At 36.1% G+C, this 19,395-nt stretch overlaps 1 protein-coding gene across 1 annotated transcript; it reads right to left on the bottom strand.

Annotated features, from left to right (window-relative positions):
* Window positions 1-2,801: 2,801 nt before the first annotated feature.
* On the bottom strand, window positions 2,802-17,661 carry chm (CHM Rab escort protein). Its single transcript, XM_028466325.1, has 17 exons — window positions 17,596-17,661; window positions 13,617-13,683; window positions 13,460-13,532; window positions 13,274-13,392; window positions 13,120-13,190; window positions 12,869-13,053; window positions 12,632-12,778; window positions 12,435-12,551; window positions 10,445-10,556; window positions 10,152-10,374; window positions 9,981-10,058; window positions 8,397-8,501; window positions 8,216-8,279; window positions 8,048-8,144; window positions 6,920-7,018; window positions 6,690-6,832; window positions 2,802-3,116 (listed from the first exon to the last, which is right to left on the bottom strand). Exons 1-17 carry the CDS (start codon window positions 17,645-17,647, stop codon window positions 2,976-2,978), a joined length of 1,893 nt encoding a protein of 630 aa, XP_028322126.1. The 5' UTR covers window positions 17,648-17,661; the 3' UTR covers window positions 2,802-2,975.
* Between the last annotated feature and the right edge of the window lie 1,734 nt (window positions 17,662-19,395).

Here is a 19,395-nt window from a genome sequence, read left to right as displayed (position 1 = left end):
AAAAATAAAAACACATCAAAACGGAGGCAAGGCATAAAAAAGAGGCGAAAAAATAAAAATGCTTCAAAATGGAGGTAAGGCTATAGCAAGGCATAAAAAGGGGTAAAAATCTTTTAAACGCCTCAAAACGGAGGTAAGGTTATAGTAAAGCATCAAAACGGGAGAAGTAATTTAAATGCCTCAAAAAGGAGGTAAGGCTATCGTAAGGCATAATAAAGGGCAAAGAATTATCAAATGCCCCAAAAAGATGGAAAGGCAATAGTAAGGCATGAAAAAGGGCAAAAAAATAAAAATGCCTCAAAACAGAGGTAAGGCTATAGTAAGGCATAATAAAGGGCGAAACATTTTCAAATGCCCCAACACGAAGGTAAGGCTATAGTAGGTCATAAAAAAAGGCAAAGAAATTTAAAACACCTCAAATCAAAGGTAAGGCTATATTAAAGCATAAAAAAGGACAAAGAAGTTTCAAACGCTTCAAAACGAGGTAAGGCTATAGTAAGGCAAAAGAAAGGGCGAAATAATTTCAAACAACTCAAAACGGAGGTAAGGTTATAATAAGGAATAGAAATGGGCGAAAAAATAAAAAGGCTTTGAAACGAAGGCAAGGCTATCCTAAGGCATAGAAAAGGGTGAAATAATTTCAAATGCTTCAAAACGGAGGAAAGGTTATAGTAAGGCATAAAAAAGGGAAGAAAAATAAAAAACGCCTCAAATGGAGGCATAAAAAAGGGCGAAAAAAATAAAAAGGCCTTGAAACGAAGGCAAGGCAATCCTCAGGCATAAAAAAGGACAAAGAAGTTTCAAACGCTTCTAAACGAGGTAAGGCTATAGTAAGGCAAAAAAAAGGGCAAAATGATTTTAAACACCTCAAACGGAGGTAAGGTTATAATAAGGAATAAAAATGGGCGAAAAAACAAAAACGCCTCAAAACGGAGGGGCTATAGTAAGGCAAAAAAAGGGAAAAATTTTCAAACGCTTCAAAACGAGGTAAGGCTATATTAAGGCATAAAAAAGGGTGAAATAATTTCAAACGCGTCAAAACGGACGTAAGGCTATAGTAAAGCATAAAAATGGGCAAAATATATTCAAAAGCCTCAAAAAGGAGGTAAAGCTATAGCAAGGCATAATAAAGAGCCCAAAACGAAGGTAAGGCTATAGTAGGGCATAAAAAGGGCAAAATTTTTTTCGAACTTTTCAAAACGGTGGTAAGGCCATAGTAAGGCATAGAAAAGGGCAAAGAATTTTCAAACGCTTCAAAACAGAGGTAAGGCTATAGTAAGGCATTAAAAAAAATGTGAAATATTTTCAAACACCTCAAAAAGGAAGTAAGGTTATGGTAAGGCATGAAAAAGGGCAAAGAAATTTCAAATGCTTCAAAAGGGAGGTAAGGCTATAGTAAGGCATAAAAACAAGCGAAAAAAATGAAAAAACGCCTCAAACAGAGGCAAGGCTATAGTAAAGCATAAAAAAGGCGAAAATATTTCAAACGGTTCAAAATGGAGGTAAGACTATAGTAAGGCATAAAAACGGGCGAAATAATTTCAAACGCCTCAAAACAAAGGTAAGGCTATAGGAAGGGGTGAAAAAGGGCAAAAAAATTTCAAACGCTTCAAAATGGAGGTAAGACTATAGAAAGGCATGAAAATGGTGAAATTATTTAAAACGCCTCAAAATGGAGGTAGAGCTATAGTAAGGCGTAAAAAAGGGCAAAGAATTTTCAAGCGCTTCAAAACGGAGGTAAGGCTATGGTAAGGCGTAATAAAGGGCAAAACATTTTCTAACGCTTAAAAATGCATAAAAGAGGTCAAAGAAATTTCAAACGCCTCAAAACGAAGGTCAAGCTATAGTAAGGCATAATAAAAGGCGAAAAAATAAAAACGCCTCAAAATGGAGGCAAGGCTATATTAAGGCATAAAAAAGGCCAAAAAAATTTCAAACGCTTCAAAACAGAGGTAAAGCTATAGTATGGCACGAAAAAGGGCAAAATATTCCAAAAACGCCTCAAAACGGAGGTATGGCTATAGTAAGGCATGAAAAGGGGCGAAAAAATAAAAACGTCTCAAAACAGAGGTGAGGCTATATAGTAAGGCATAAAAACGGTGAAATAATTTCAAACGCCTCAAAATGGAGGTAAGGCTCAAGTAAGGCATAAAAAAGGGCAAAGAATTTTTAAACGCTTCAAAACAGAGGTAAGGCTATAGTAAGGCATTAAAAAAAGGGTGAAATAATTTCAAACACCTCAAAACAGAAGTAAGGTTATAGTAAGGCTTGAAAAAGGGCAAAAAAATTAAAACGCCTCAAAATGGAGGTAAGGCATGAAAACAATTATTTATTTAACGATATGAAGAGCATAAGTGTTATTTAATAATCTAAAAAATTATGATTCATACGTTAAGGTTTGAGAACAATGAGCCCTTGACCAATATTCATGGCTCATTGTCATATCAGGATTTTCACAGCATGATATTCCAGAAAATGGGACTCATTGAGCAAGGTTTGCATTAATATGATGATGGAAATGAAAAAAGAAATAATTTGAAACCTTACACAGGACTATAATAGAACTAAGTAAGTTTGAATAGATTTAAAGTAGTTTTAAAGTTTCTTTTATAAACGGCAGTCTAGGCCAGACAGTTGCACCATATAATATTTTGAATATTTAATGTGAGTGCATATATACTAAGTTACTAGATATTTGGTATTTTTTTTATGCATTTAAACTTTTTTTTTTTTTTTACTAAAATAAATGCAGTTAGACAATATTTATGTTTCATATCATTGAACCAAATATAGAAAATGTGTCAGAGGAACAAACAAAGTTTTTATTAGTGATGAATACTCAGACACTACATTGTTAAAAAAACAAAAAAACAGTGTTCCAATCAGAGTCCAGCCCCTCTCTGTCACTTCCTGTTGAATCTTTAATGAGGCACAACAAACAAAGTTCCCATAATGCACTGCAGTGGATGGTGAGGCTACACCTCCAGTTGAAGAGACGGTTCCTCCTCCGGCCCAGACGATGGAGCAGAACCTCCGTCGTACAGAATATCCTCAGGGTTTGGAGCTGGAGGACAGAAGTCTTCTTCAGGGAGTATTTTATGGAAGATAAGCTCCGCCTACAGATAGGAAACCATGGTTACTGACAGAGTCGTAATAAACAATTTATGATCGTGTTTGCTTTCTAAATGCAGTGGATGATTGGTTGGGGTCAATTGTAGAAGATAATTCATCACAATTAAGATCTAATTTTAATTGTAATTGAAATTGATAATTGGCATGAAAATGTGAAAATAAAATATTTTTTTCTTTTCTGAGATAAGCCTATCATAAGAACCTAAAAACTAGTGAAAATATGATGAGTTCAAGTAAACTGGGTTGAATAAGCAGTAAAGCATGAAAAATAATAACAATGTTAAAACCATTATTTCAGCGGTAAGGCTATAGTAAAGCATACAAATGGAAAAAATTGCCATTTTTTCTGAGATAAGGCTTGGCTTTACACGATCAACAGCAGATGCTGCCCTCGCTTTCAGAGCCAGTAGACTGGGGAAGAAGTCACATTTTCACCTTGATGCACAAATGTGAGTGAAATAAAGCTGTGTCACGTAAAGCAAACAACTCTTTGGTGTAAATGAGACGATAAAGCAATGCAATGAGAGCATCTACAGAAAGTTTAATCAAAACAATGACGTCATTGATCGGATCAGCGAATTAGGACATTACAGCCAATCACATGAATTGCATAAAATGCTAAATATCTGCTGGTCCGATATGGCATAAAATGGCAACATTTGGGAATAATTCTCTGAGATAAGGCTATCGTACGACATCAAATTTGAAAAATTGGGAATAATTCTCTGAGATTACGCTATAGTAAAAATTGGGAATTTTTTTTTTTTTGTTAAAATTATAATTTTAGTAATTGAGAATGTAATTGACATTCAAGGGAAAAATAGTAAATGTAATTTTTATTGTAATTGGAAAAAACGCAGGTCACTGTAATCATAACTGAGTTGTAATTGGACATGGATAATTGAAGACGTAATTGTAATTGAAAAATGTAATTTAGCCCAAGCCTGCTTGGTGTTACAGTGTATGTTACTAAAAAACAAACACTTTCCAAATATCTCGTGTCCTGATGTTTGTTATTTTGTTAAAAAAAAAACTCTTCTTGTTCTTATAAAACTTAAAGTCATTTTCATGTACATTTCATCTGTGCTGTTTATTTCTATTTTTAGAAATAAAAACAATGTGTGTAGCATGTACAGTATTGTTGATTCTCTTTGTGATTCCGCTGTTTTTTACAGTTACTTTGATTGTAAAAGTTTTTTAAGGACATTTGTTGTAAATTCACTTGTGAGTTTTTGCTTAGAATGAGCATGAACTTCAGGCTAATTGTCTAGTTTTCAGTTCTATGTTGTTTCCCTTTTTTTGAGATGTTGTAAATAAAGCTCATTGATCAAGATTTCATCATTAACAGCATCAGAAAACATTATTTTTCATGTAGCCTGTTGTGGTATTCTCACAGGTTTATATATATATACACAATACATTTATAAAATATATAAATATGATTCCAAAAATACACAGAATGACAAGAAACATACACAAATCAACAACAAGCACACACAAAATGAAAGAAAAATATACTAAATGGCTCTAAAAACATTCAAAATGACAGAACTCCAGAAAAAAACAATACACAAAAAATCCACTGCATGAAAACTTGGAGACAAACGCGATAATGCGCATGCGGGTCAGTTCGGAGCCGCAAACTGTTTACACTGAAGTCTGATACAGGTGACATTTACAGTAAATGGTTATGTAAACAGACAAACAAAAATCAGATCTAAGAAAAAAATCAGAATTGAGCATTAAGGCTCACAGTGTGAACGTAGCCTTATGTTATTCTAAATGCTGACATGAATGTTGATCATTTGATGTATGACATTTAAAACATTTAACATTGTGTTTTACTACTATTTCAAAATTAGTCTCTGATTGGACAAGGTCAAGGTAACGTCAAGTATCGAAAACCAAAATTTTCCATATCTCTGCAAATATTTATCCTACCAGTTCGATGCATACATTTATGAAAAGCTCATCTCAAGTGGAGTGTTTTATTTCATTGGGCCGAAGCTGTACGAGCTACCAGGAAAAAGATCGGTAGGGGTCAAAGTTCATGACGTCACAAAACAAAAACAAAAAAACTTTTTTCCCCTATAACTTGGCCACTAGTTGAGATACAGTGCAGCCTCAGACTGGTACCATTGAACGACATTATCTTTCAATGTGTGACCTTGACCTTCGCCAAGGTCATATTCATGTCCAGGTCAGTCTTCTGTTTCTCCTGCATTATTATTTTCAATATAATTAGTAAAAAGTACAACATAAAGGGCCATTACTAGCGATGTACTCAACTCCCGATACGATTCGATTCACGATACTGGGTTCACGATACGATTCGATTCACGATTCATTTTACTAAATGGGACTGTACTTAAATGACTGAAAAATATTCCTTTGTTTTTTTGGGGGAAAACAAACTAGAAAATACTATACTATTTTCCTTTTATTTTTCATTGTCAAAAGAATCCCTTGATGAACTATTCAAACAAGGCAATTTAACTAAAAATAAATCTTGAATGAAATAAATAATACAAATGAAGAAGCCTATTCATTTAAATTCTGGTTCCATAGTAAACAATACAAAACTGCATAATAGTTTTTTTATTTTTTTTTAAAAGTGCAACTAAAAATGTATTTTGTGACTTAACAATTGGACCTTAAAAAAAAAAAAAAAAACAGTCTGCACTGTATTTGCGTCAGATATTTGTTTGAACCAGCAGAGGGCGATGGTAACCCAGTGGTCGGTTGGCATGCAGCTAAGTGTAGTGAAGAAGAGATGCTATGCTAGCAGACAGGGTTAATAGAAAAACGTGACTTTTACAGATATTCACGTAATATTACAGATATTCTTTTGGTGCTAAAGGGGTAAGGAATCATTTATGAATATGTTTAAGAGTAGAAGGTGGCCAGAAAGAAAGTAGTAGCAGATTTCGCCCGCCGCCATGACTTCTGGATACTTAAAAAAAGTACTGCGATTCAATTTTCACAGCATCGATGTGAACCTTGATACCTATGAATCGATTTTTAACTGCCTTACGATTAATCGTTACATCCCTAGCCATTACTCAACAACAAAATACATAAAATAGATGTCTTCCACATGAACAACTAAAATTGTTACTATGTTGTTTTGTTACACATGCATCCACATTCTTTTCTCAAGAATTGTTAAAGATTACAGTAATTCTTATGTTTCATCATCTAAAAATGCAACATTTGCTAGATTGCAAGAAATGTGTGGCTTATATTTGGCTAAATCTCTAGAAATAATTATCACAGAATTTTGATGCTTACATTTTTAAACATCAAGGGGAATTTGTATTTTATTTCATTTTCCTAAACTGTATAACCTCCCACTAGCAACATTAATAGAGGTCAAAGTTCATGACTTCACAAGAAATACAGTTTCACATATAACTTGTCAACAAATCCAGATACTCGTTGTCATTTTTGCCAATTTTTTCAAATTGCCAAATACGTATTCACCTTGCAAATACAGTTTCAATCAGTTACAATTGTTAGTGTGTGTGTGCGTGCGTGCATGCGTGTGTGTGACTAACCTGTGTAATGGCGTGTTCATGTCCTAACTCTCCATCTGGTCCGGAACAAACGTAGACGTTACTTGGAAGGTCATGACCTTCAACCTCCATCGCTGAACCATCCTCCATGTTGAAGTAAAGACACCAGAGGACAGACGGACGGCCTACACACACACACACACACACACACACACACACACACTGAGCAGAGCTGACCCAACTCCACAGGAAGTCTCTGAGTGATATGTTACCTTGGTCATGTGACTCTGGCGTGCTGAACATCGTGGTTATCAACGGCGACAGGTCCTGGTAGGCGGAGCTTACAGAAGAACAGTTGAGGTGGACCAGATCTGTCCAGAGAGGAAACACCTTTCAGAGATCTGATTGGATGTCAGGCTGGAGTCCAACATGACATCACGTCATCCCACGTAAACATTACGATCAGAAGGAAATCTATATTTAGACAAAACTGGGTTGATGGAGGTATTATTTATATAAGTGATCTCTTTGACTCTAAAGGGGCATTACTAAGCTACGAGTGCTTCCTTTTCATCAAATGTTTCCTTATTACTAGCAAATAATTGAATATGGTAAACACAGCTATTGAATAATGAGAACTAATGAAAGAACTAATGAAAACTCATCTTGAGTTTCAAGAAACTAAGAGTAGAATCCCTTCTAATGATAAATGGTTTAAATATCATGAACCGAAAGTGCACAAACAAACATATACGAGATACATTTTATGAAAAGAGGAAAATATTTCCTCAAGCGACGGCCTTTTGGGGAAACTTTTTTACAAACATTGATTGGCCGAACGCTTGAACATTGCCTTACTAATTTTGTGTTAACAACAGGATTCAAGAAAATCACATTAAAATCCTGCAAAATATTTATCCAATAAATCTGTATTTCTCAAAATGTTTAGACACAGACAATAAATGCAGTTTTTGCAATCACGAACCAGAATCTCTAACACATTATTTCATTCAATAGGTTTCTGGGCTCAAATGGAAAATTACGTACAGTGCAGAATTAATAATATTCAATTTAATTGTAAATGTATTATTATTTACATTGAACATAAGAAAAACAAAGTAGATTTTATTTATGGTAAATTCTACATACACAAGTGTAAATTCAACAAATCTTCTCACTTATTGTAAACTTTCTGTGTGAATTTAAAGAATATATCTAGACTTTGTCCCTCATTCATACAAAAAAAAGCATCAAAACGGTAACGATATATGACAATATTTTTCAAGTGGCATAATAACTGTGTGTGTGTGTGTGTGTGTGTGTGTGTGTGTGTGTGTGTGTGTGTGTGTGTGTGTGTGTGTGTGTGTGCGTGTGTGTGAACGTGCGTGTGTTTGACTCACATGTTCCTGACATGCAGGTCATTGTAGACGAACTGAGTTCAACCATTTTCACAGCTGGAGCTCCCTCTGTGATTGGAGGGATTGTCACCATGGAAACCTGCCCAAACAGAGTCAGTGAGCTCAGAGTGTTGTCAACATGTCAACATGTAAACAAAGTGTGTAAACGACCTCTTGCTCCGAGTCACTACCATGAAGAGACGAGTCTGTGATGAGAACAGCTCTGCTGAGGAACCTGCACACACACACGCACACGCACACACACACACACACACACACACACACACACACACACACACACTGATTGAGGTCCGTCATTGAAAAGTGATCACATTTGATTGGTGGGTCTGACCTTGGGGGCGTGGCCACATTCTTTCTCTCATGTACGTAGTTCTCCTCCAACAATACGTGACTGCAGCTGATTCGCTGTCCTCGACTGTCAATCACAGCTTTACACCTGAATGAAAAAGGGGGCGGAGCCTGAAGCTATGGTTCCCATATGGTCCAATCCCCAAGCACTCCCCACGCCCTAACGCTAACCCACACATTAGAAGGGGGAGCGTATAAATCAAATAAATCTCTCTCCACCAAACAACGGAAGTGCACAATGACACTGCAGTACAGGTGTGTTGTCATGGCGACACAGTCACGTCATCACTAACCTTGTAAAAAATCAATAGCTTCCCGTGTAATAATTTATTACACATACTCAATAACACTTTGAAAAAACTGTTTTTTTGGGGGGGAAAAAATGTTGCTAATGTGACCAGTGAGCATTATTTTTTTACAAAAATGTTTCAGATTTCATCAGAGGATTTGATTGTGGGTCAGGATTTAGATTTTCCATCTCTTGTGTTTTGTCAGACTAAGTTTGGTTGGAAGAAAATAATGAATAAAAGTAAAGATTTTGTTCTGCCTTTCAGGCAAACTTTAGTTACTTTAGACCAGGGGTCACCAACACGGCGCTCGCGGGCACCAGGTGGCCCTCATAGACCATGTGAGGGCCCCTCAGGAGCTCTAGTCACCAATGAGCTCCATCTAAAATTTGATTTACTTTCCAGGATTCAAACTCACAAAGATAAATACACATGACCGATGGTCTTCTCTGGAAAACATCAGGCCAGAAATCTCAAAGTACATTTCCTGAAAAAATCTGTCTGAATAAATGAAACCTTAACATATTTAGTTTTTTGTTTAGTTCTTGACTGTCACTGTTATTATTGTGTTTTGTTTTTATTCAGTTCCTGTATATTTTGTTAACGTGGATGTCATTTGTAAATAAAAATAATTACAACAATCATTACGATGACAAAATACAGTAGATTTAAAGTGATTTCACAGTCTTTCAACCCCATTACCCCAAAACTGTGCTCACATTTTGAAGGGACTCACTGTGGCTACGTCGCCTCGTTAACAAAAACAAATACACATTTCCTTATGTTTTGTATTAACAAAGCATTGTTTTTAGCCTTTTATTGTCTTAATCTTAGTGTTTATCAACATCATTAACCCTCGGGGCACCTTTAAAAAAGTTACACTCTTTGAGCTTAGGTACCAAAAACGGTATCCTTCATAAAACTGTCATAAAAATGTTGTATATCATTTTTCCACCAAATCTTTTCAACATCTCCAGACCTAACCATATTGTAAAGTTTTCATTATATTTCTGTATTTCTTTTATATTTTTATACCCTTTCTGCCATTTTTTTCAATGAGAAAAAAACTAAATATGCATTTTTTCTTCAGACCTAACCATAAATCAAAAGTTTTTTTTTTAAATATATTTCATGTTTTTATGCCCTTTTTGTCATTAACACAGCTGGAAAAGACAGAACAATGATGGCCACTTTTTGCTCAGTGAAAGCAAAGTGAAATCAAAGTAACAGCAGTCAGTTCAGTGAAATGGTTACCATGGTGACAGGACACTTGCGATTACCTGTTGGTGGCGGTGTCGAGCAGCAGGCAGCGCAGAGAGTGTCTGAGACAGTAAATCCCACCAAACACAGCACACATCCTGAAACACAAACAGGCTTCAGTCATGGCCGTCACATGACAGTCACATGACGCTCACATGATGGTCACATGTCACAGGTGGGCGTGGCCTCACCTACAGAAACACTGGGGGATTTCTCCGAGGCCGTAGAGTGGAAACAGGAAGGGCGTGTTGCCATAGCGACCCAGGCAGCGCAGAAAGTTACGAGTGGATGCCAGCCCTACCTCGGTGGGCGTGTCCTCAGTTACCATGGCGATGGAGTAAAGAAGGAAGTGCTGCAGGTTTTCACCGAGCTTTTGATCCCGCAAGAACTCCAAATATGGCCGACCGTTGTAGGCTAAAGGACAACGTTTAGGTCAGAAAGAGGAGGGGCTTCCTCAGCAGGTGAAAACGTATAGGGTGTGCACCTGATTGGTCATCTTTCTCCTCTATGCAGGAAGTGAGGAAACGCATCAACTTCCTCTTTTCCACCACAGAAAGCTGTCGACTGGCAAACACATCTGCTCTGGTGCACGGCACCTGTAAACATCCAGGGACACGCCCACAAATAAACAAACAGGTAAAAACATTTGTGCCTTAACATCCTTAATACAGTTAACAGTGTTAACTATTGATCCTAATTTGTCAAAGAGCGCCAAAAGCACTCGAAATTACACAAGATTACGTAGCATGAAATTTAACAAACACATTAGACGTCTGATTTTGATAAACTTAGATTGTCCGTCTTACAGGGAGAAATAATGTGGAAATGCATGATTCTGTCCCAAAATAAGTCGGTGAGGGTTTATTTTTGTGTCATTATTTCCATGTTTAAACATGTAAACACAATGTAGAAACACTGTAAACACCCTGATAAATATGTAAACACACTGTAAACATTCTATAAACACTCAGTAAACACACTGTAAAAACACTGTAAACATGTTAACACACTAAACACTCTGTAAACACATTGTAAACACCCTGATAAATATGTAAACACTCTGTAAACACCCTGTAAACACACTGTAAATACACTGTAAACACTCTGTTACTAAGCAGTGTGAATAAAGAACGGACACACTATAAAAAGGTTTCTGTGGTTTGAACATCTTAAAAGTAGTAAAGGGTTAAAGAAGGTGTTATTTAGTCAATGTATCACAGAAAACAACTTGCATGTGATCACACACTGATCATGTGACTTTGATACGTTTTTAACACCTGTCAGCATTTAATAAAATATATGCTGTAACTCACAATCAAATGATATGTAATTTATGAGACATGTTTAGTGTTTGATTAATAGTTTGTTGAACTCAGCACTAAACATTATAGTGTATTTTAGTCATTGGGGAGCCTTCACTCTGCCATGTGACTGTCCCTGAACAGCAACAGCCCCTCCCTCTCTGTATTCAAAGCTTTCTCATTATCAATCGCTGATCAATAAATGGACATTTGTACAATGCGGTAAACAAAGGCCATGGATAAGCACACATCCTTATTACTGATGGTTTAAACACATGGAAACTGTGAAAAAAATCAATTTCACGATGTCGTGATTTTTTTATTTAATTTTTTTTATTATATATTTGAATAATTGGCAGTGTGTAATGACTGCAATATTCATGTATGCACAGACATTTTATTTTCATATAATCTGTTCAGATCAGTGTTTAAACTGACACAGTAGGATAAATGTTCTTATTTTTGTGCATTGTCAGTAACTCAGGGTGTTTTATCCTTAATGTTCTCACTTGCAGTTGTTACAATGCCATCATTATGTTGTCATGGTTACTTTGAGACTTCTACTCAGTAGTTTTAGTGAAAAGAAACTTGTTAACTAGCATAACTAAATGACTTCTTTAATAATGATGAGAGTGCGTCTGCAGCTTAAGCCAAGCCTGCTGCTTAAACCTGGTTGGGACCCACGGACTGTGTTACTGTGGAAACGGTGTTTTCTCTTTGATGAAAACGCCGTTCCAGTTAGAACCCGGCTTAACGGAGCCGGACTCTCAGGTTAAACCTGGACTTAACCCTGAACTAGGTTTGATGAAATACCCCCTTGTAAATATGTAAACACACTGTAAACACATTGTAAACACCCTAGTAAATATGTAAACACACTGTAAACACATTGTAAACACCCTAGTAAATATGTAAACACACTGTAAACACCCTAGTAAATATGTAAACACACTGTAAACACCCTAGTAAATATGTAAACACACTGTAAACACCCTAGTAAATATGTAAACACACTGTAAACACCCTAGTAAATATGTAAACACACTGTAAACACTCTAGTAAATATGTAAACACACTGTAAACACATTGTAAACACTCTAGTAAATATGTAAACACATTGTAAACACTGTAAACACACTGGTAAACACAAGGTAAACTCTGTGGTAAACTGACCTGCTCCACCTCACCGTTGCGATACGTCAGAATCCTGGACACTTTCTTAAACTCAGCGTAGCGACTGACGTTTGATTTGATGAGCAGTTCAACCAATGAGCCGCGAGAATACATGAGCTGGAGGAGAAGCAGTGGTGTCACCTGATATCCCAACATAGCGAATAATACGAGTCACGTGACCGGTGTTTTGGCGTTACCTTAGAGACCAGGTCAATGTTGAACCGACGCCCCTCCTTTTCCAGCTGAGCAAAGCTGATCTTCTTCCTGCTGGGCTCTGATTGACTCGGAATTGCAGGGCTCTGCGGCTGTTCTGCCTCTGGCTCCGCCCCCTCTGTGATGGTGGCCTGTGATTGGAAGATAGGGGATATATTTAGAGAGCAGAAGCCCTCAGCAGGGATTTCCATGTGCTGAAGGCTATGATGAGTCCTACTCACCTCTTGGCTCTCGTGGTTCACCTCCTGATTCTCGTGGTTCTCCTGGTTCTCTTCCTGGTTCTCTTGGTTCACCTGATTTTCCTTGTTCTCTTCTTGGTTCTCATGGTTCACCTGATTTTCCTTGTTCTCTTCTTGGTTCTCGTGGTTCTCCAGGTTCTCTTGGTTCGAGTCATCGTCTTGAGAAGCTGCAGGAAATAATGTGAAGCTGTTAAACCTCAATCGTTCTGAACCAACCGCACACCTGGTCTCACCTGGTCCGTGCTGCTCTTCTTCTGTGGTGTTAACAGAATCTGCTGAGGCCTCCTCAACCTCGTCTTCTTTACTGCAAACATCATCAGCTTGGTTTTTGTAGGACATTTGTTGGTGAAAATAATTTCAAGAATGAATGAATGATTGTAGCTTTACCTTGTGTAGGTAAACACCTGCAGATTTCTGATTGAGGATTGGCTGGACAGCTGAATTAGCTCCTCCCCTTCCTCCAAAAGATCGCACCAATCCTGGGTCTCCTCTGGTTGTGTGTCGTCCTACCAACACCCACACGTAAAGTGTAACAACACACTTGACTGATGAGCCAATCATGTGTGCGCTCACCTGCTGCTGCTGAATCCATGAGAGCAGCCCATTAAAGGTGAAACTGGCCCAGTTTGCAGCATAATAACTCCTCCTGGGGAAACAGGGAAACAACACCACACTTACTGGGTCAATTATTAATCAATAATAACTACTGGTAAACCTGATTGGTTCTCACCTGTCAAGGTGAAGCACTCTCTGTCCGACTCTGGAACAAGCAGCAGCAACCACTGACTCGACCAATCCTACACACACACACACACACACACACACACACACACACACACACACACACACACAGTAGAAGAAGAAATCATAAAAAACTGCTAATCCTTATGGATCACTGTGAACAGTATTGATTGATCTTACAGACAATATGATCAAATATGACTATAAGATATTCACGCTTGCTATAAAAACACATGTTAAGCAATTTGGTATCATTTACAATGAATTATTGATTAAAAAGCAATCATTCAACAAATGGCTCACACACTTTCTGCAATTTTTAACCAATTGTTCCGTGATTATCCTTTTTTTTTTTAAGTTGTCTGCACATGCTGTGGAAAGTCAACACTACAAGAAGTGCAATGTTTTTAAGACAGCAATACATGTTTTGTTATTGCAATTAAATAAATGCATTTATTTAATTGCATAATTGTGACCATCACCAGCTCTTCCTAAGGAAGGGTAAGAAATACTTTATTATAGGGAGGATATAAAAAGTTCTGTGATTATTCAATAGACACACTGTAAATATTTAGTTTTATCAGATAAATACTTTTTGAGATATGGATAATTTAGTGAGGGAGGGTATGTGTCGATTTCTGTGCGTCCTTATTTTTCTTCTATTTTCAGCTTCCAGTATCTCAGGAACGACATCACATATGAAACTGAAATTTAGTATAGTAATACAGCTCCACCTACTCTCTCAGAATATACTAAATGTTTTGCTATACATCCTATCTGGTGGATATGCCAGCTCCTCAAAATTGGAAAAAAGTTAGTGTGTTTGGGTCTGGAACATGTTTGGTTCTTCAGTAAACAACTGAACATATGTCTCAGCTCCCTGTAATGTGATCAGCTTAGAGCTATGAACATAGACTGTTCACATCACTAATGATTTGTCACATTTATGCATTGGTTCTTTGGTGACACACTCTGGAAATATGAAAAAAAAAAATACTACATTCATTGGCCAATAACTGCATAGGGGAATGTAAGTCTGTTTTAATTTATAGTATAAAACAGAGGAAAAATAAATGTGATCGCCTGATCCGAGGGCCACATTATCAACATGTATGTCAGCATTAAGAATAATGTCCAATCTGAGCATTAATACAAGAAAGAACAATAAGTTTTGTCTTTGTCGTCGTTTTGTGTGGGTTTTCTTGGTTATTTTTTAGTTTTTAGACATTTTCTGTGTTTTTGAATTCATTTTGTCTACTTTATTGTCAATACGGCAAATTTGTATTAACTTTTCAGGGCTCTACACTAACTTTTCCAGTGGTAGCACAAAATTTGGTCGCACCCTTTTTTTGAACAGGGATGGGGTGGGGGGGGGGGGTGTACAGCATAGCCACACATGCTAATGAATAGTTGACTTAACTGGCATACCGTAGTTTTGTATGAAGTAAAGATTGACAATGATTTCAGATATATTTGCTAAATGTTTTAATGTTTTAGTGTCAATATTAAGTTTTTCTGCAACAAGCAGTGGCTGAAAAAACAAGTCATTTATTTTATATAATTTTAAAAGAAGACATAACATAAAAAAATGAAATAACAGCAACATATAACAACAGGTTAAATGTATTCTGTTTTTTTTTATTTTGCAGAAATACTGTACTTGAATTAACTTAACAGTAGCATAACCAACTAAACATCTGCATTGCTTCACCCCATGGAATTAAATTCAGAGGGTCCAGCTCTGAGAGTGGGGTCTCCTAACCCTCTTCCCCTGGTCAGGGGTCTGCAACCTTTACTCTACAAGGAACCACCTAACCTCATCTCACCTGGATAAAAGTCCTCCTGGAGCCAAAAATACCTTCTCTATGAAGACAATACAGTGTATTAAATTATATACAGTTAAAATTATATAAAATAAGGTTTTATTTTAAAACAGTTTAAAATAAAATAAATTGACATGAAGAAATAAAACAGTATCTTCATCTTCAAATTCTTACACATCTCAGTTTATATGAACACAATGTTGTATAAAGAAGATTTTTTTATTTAATGTATTTGAAATGCTACAAAAAGTAACTTGAACTTAATAACACATGATCATGTGATCAACACATGAAAAATGCTAATTTCTTGCCACACATAAAACATGTATATTTAACCTGTACATTGGTGGTTAAATGAATCTGTTCCCACACAAATAAAATCTGTATTTTCTTCCAGAATAGTGTTTGTGTTGGTTTAGTTTCTTACCAGGGATTTAAAACTTAAGGTTAGTCACAGGAAAGTTGATGGTCTGTAGATGTTGCAGGAGGTGAAGTAGGAATGTGCTGAGTCATTGCACAACATGATTTATTTTAGGGTAACAAATTGTTATATCTTGATTTTATTTGTCATTAATCATTAATAGCCTCTGTAAAAAATAACTTTATTTCAATAGTTTTTTTTTAAAGCTATAGGGAGCCATTGCAAAAGAGTCAAAGGGCCACATTAGGCCCCAGAAACGCAGGTTGCAGACCCCTGCTCTGGGAGAACCACAGCTGAACATCTGTTCTGACATCATAGTCCATCAGTTCTGGTCCCTCCATGATGATTGTGAGGAGCGCGTACGCTCTATCGCTGCGTTCGGCGCGTTCTTCCTTTTTACTGCTGATCTCAATGTGAGCGCGCACTCAGTGAAGGGTTCGTTACGTCTGGCTTCGTTCAGCTGCTCAGTCCAAAATAATGTCACCCATACACACTCGCACAGATGCAACCAGATACAATTTTCACTCGCGCAAACTGAAAAAATACTCGCATATGCGACCATTTTGGTCGCAGTCTCGAGCCCTGACTTTTTGTGTTTTTCGAGTAATGTGTTTTTGTGATATTTTTTGTGTGTTATTGTTGTCTTTTTGTGTATTTTTGTTGGCATTTTGTGTGTCTTTGAAGTCCTTTTGTATATGTTGTTATTTTTGTCGTCAGTTTGCGTTTAAGTGGTTGTTTAGTGTGTCTTTGTTATCATTTTGTGTACTTTTGTTGACATTTTGCTGTGATTTTCTTTGTTTCTGGAGTTTTGTGTATGTTGGGCTTCATAAACCTTCCAAGTTCATGAATTACAATTTTGTTTTGCCAGGCCGCACAACATTAGACCGAGGGCCACATGTGGCCCCCGGGCCACCAGTTGCCTATGTCTGGTGTAAATGTTACTCTTTCTTGAGAAATAAAACAATTTTTCTTTATGCAACTTCTTTATTTTTATTTTGGACCCCAACTTTGGGTTATTTCACCACTCACGGATATTGAAAATCCTTTACATTAAGCCATTGTAGCTTGTCTCTGTGTGCCTGATAATAATTTATTGTTTTATTATTAAAAACAGTTAGATGATATTTATTGGATTTTGGAGCGAAGGACAATCGATGGGAAACGTGGAGCAAAAACAGATAAATAAAGAAGAATTCTAATGAAGATCATTTGGTTTTAAAAGCTTTTCCAATCCAAATATTCAGATTAGAATGAACAGGAAAAGTATATAATAATAATAATAATAATAATAATATACAATATTATTATATATTAGGTTTAAAAAAATACAACAAATTAATCATGTAATATTATCTACTAAATAGGCAAACAGCAGTGTTTTTGATGCTGTTCTTTTAAATAATAAATACATACTGGACGATAATTATTTAAATCAAACTACAGACACTAATCTATCACAGAATGATTTAAAAATGTAATAAATGGGACACTTATGGTTGCTGTCAGTCATCATGTATGGTCTGTTCTTCTTCTGCTGTCCGTCTGTTAGCTGCTAGCCACTCCCATTAGAAACAATGCGTCCGTTAGCCGCTAGCTAACAGGCGGGGCTGGATGATGGACGTAACAAGGCGTTTATTAATAAGCCGGACCGGAAGTTGCAGTCAGAAGGTGAAGCTCACCTGGGGCGGGCAGGGCTGTTTGTTTGTTGGTGTGTTATTGTTTACCTGTGCCCAAAATGACGACGTCAAACTCCGATGGCAGATCCTCAGCGGCCATGTTGATGCGGAAACACTAGTCACGTGACGGAATTAGCCAATGAGTGGCCGAAAAAAATGCCTCTGTAAAATATAATTATTTTATGAAAATAATAATAATTTTTATTATTATTATATATTTGCAAATATTGTCTGTTTACAATATCAGAATCAGACCTACTTTATTTATCCCAGGGGGAAATTACTTTTGTCACAAAGGCTCGAGAAATATTCCACTAAATTAAATACATTTTAAATAAAACACTAAATATTTCTAAATATATCCAAGGTATCTATATAAAACTCCAAATATTACATTATTAAACTAAACAAAGAAAGAAAGAAAACATACACAGTTAGGTAAAATACTGTTAATTAAATAAGGAATAAATACACATTACAATAGAAAACATTAATAATAATAAAAATATAATAAAGCCAGGTATATACAAGAATTTGAACTATATGAATCTCTGTCTCTTTCTAAGTACATTAAAGTACTTGTTACATTTACATTACATCAAAGTTTTATTTTAATGTATTACATACATGCATACAGTTGTAGATATTTTGACAAACCATAGCATTGATCTGAGTTTGTTAACTTGAAAGAAGAAATAACTAGTGAAACAGATTTTGTGAAGTAAAACCCTTGTGTTTAGTAATGTTTCAGATGTTTGTGCATCATTGTTTTTGCTTTATTGTAGTTTTTTATATATATATATATATTTCCATGTTAATGTCAATAGAGGCACAATAAAAATAAAAAAATAAATCCCAGCTAATGTATTTTATTATTTGTTCTCTCTTTTTATTAAATTAACTTCTCCATGTTGACTGAAGTCAAGGTTACCAGTGTGTAGACCTGTCCACATATTTTCCCTGTGTAAAAAATATACTGGAATATTACATTAACAGTTTAAACTTATCAGATTAATATTATTTTTTAAACCCTGTATTGATCATTGATCTGTCAGAGCTGTTCATGTATTCAGAGGTTGTTTGTCAGTGAAACGTGAGTGTAATATTTAGGCTCCTGGTCCATCTAGGCCTGACATCTAGGCCTGGGGGCTACATGCGGCCCCCAAAGTAAATGTACAAAATGACAGATACAAAATACACTAAACAAAAGCAAGAATACATTACAAAATATAAAGAATTACAACATCGCAAAAATAATAATAAAAAAATACAGTAAAAAACAGAAAATACTCCAAAATACACAAACTACAAAAATGAACAAAAAGACAACAGTAACACACAAAATTACTCTAAATAACAACAACACACAGAATGTTTAAAAATATATACAAAATTAGAGAAAATCACCACAAAAGTATGCAAAAAGACAAGAAAAACACAAAAAATGAGCCAGCAAACAAACAGTAACAAACTAACAAACAATCCAAACGACAACAGAAATACACAAAAATTACTCCAAAACAATGCAAAATGGCAGTAGAAATACACAATATGACTCCAAAAAACATCCCTTTTACAGGTAAAATACACAAAATGCATCACAACGAGCGAGACAACGTCATGGGGCTGCTCTGTGCGCACCGAGTTGTGCCAAAGCTGCTGCTGCTCGATTAATTAAAACAGACGCAGACTTCTGTCCACGTTGCCACAGTGATGTCCAACTATTTTCACACTATGTCCAACGTAAAGCCAGTTTGATCCACTACATAATAAATAATAAGTAAAACAAGCTGTCATGTACGGAGGTAGGTGGAATGTGCGTGGATACCAGAAGTGGATGGATGGATA

The sequence above is a fragment of the Gouania willdenowi genome, chromosome 14 (genome assembly GCF_900634775.1).
Source record: "Gouania willdenowi chromosome 14, fGouWil2.1, whole genome shotgun sequence".
NCBI classification, from domain to species: domain Eukaryota; kingdom Metazoa; phylum Chordata; class Actinopteri; order Blenniiformes; family Gobiesocidae; genus Gouania; species Gouania willdenowi.
Note: the sequence above shows the minus strand (reverse complement) of the source record. Positions and strands in the feature narration are given on the sequence as shown.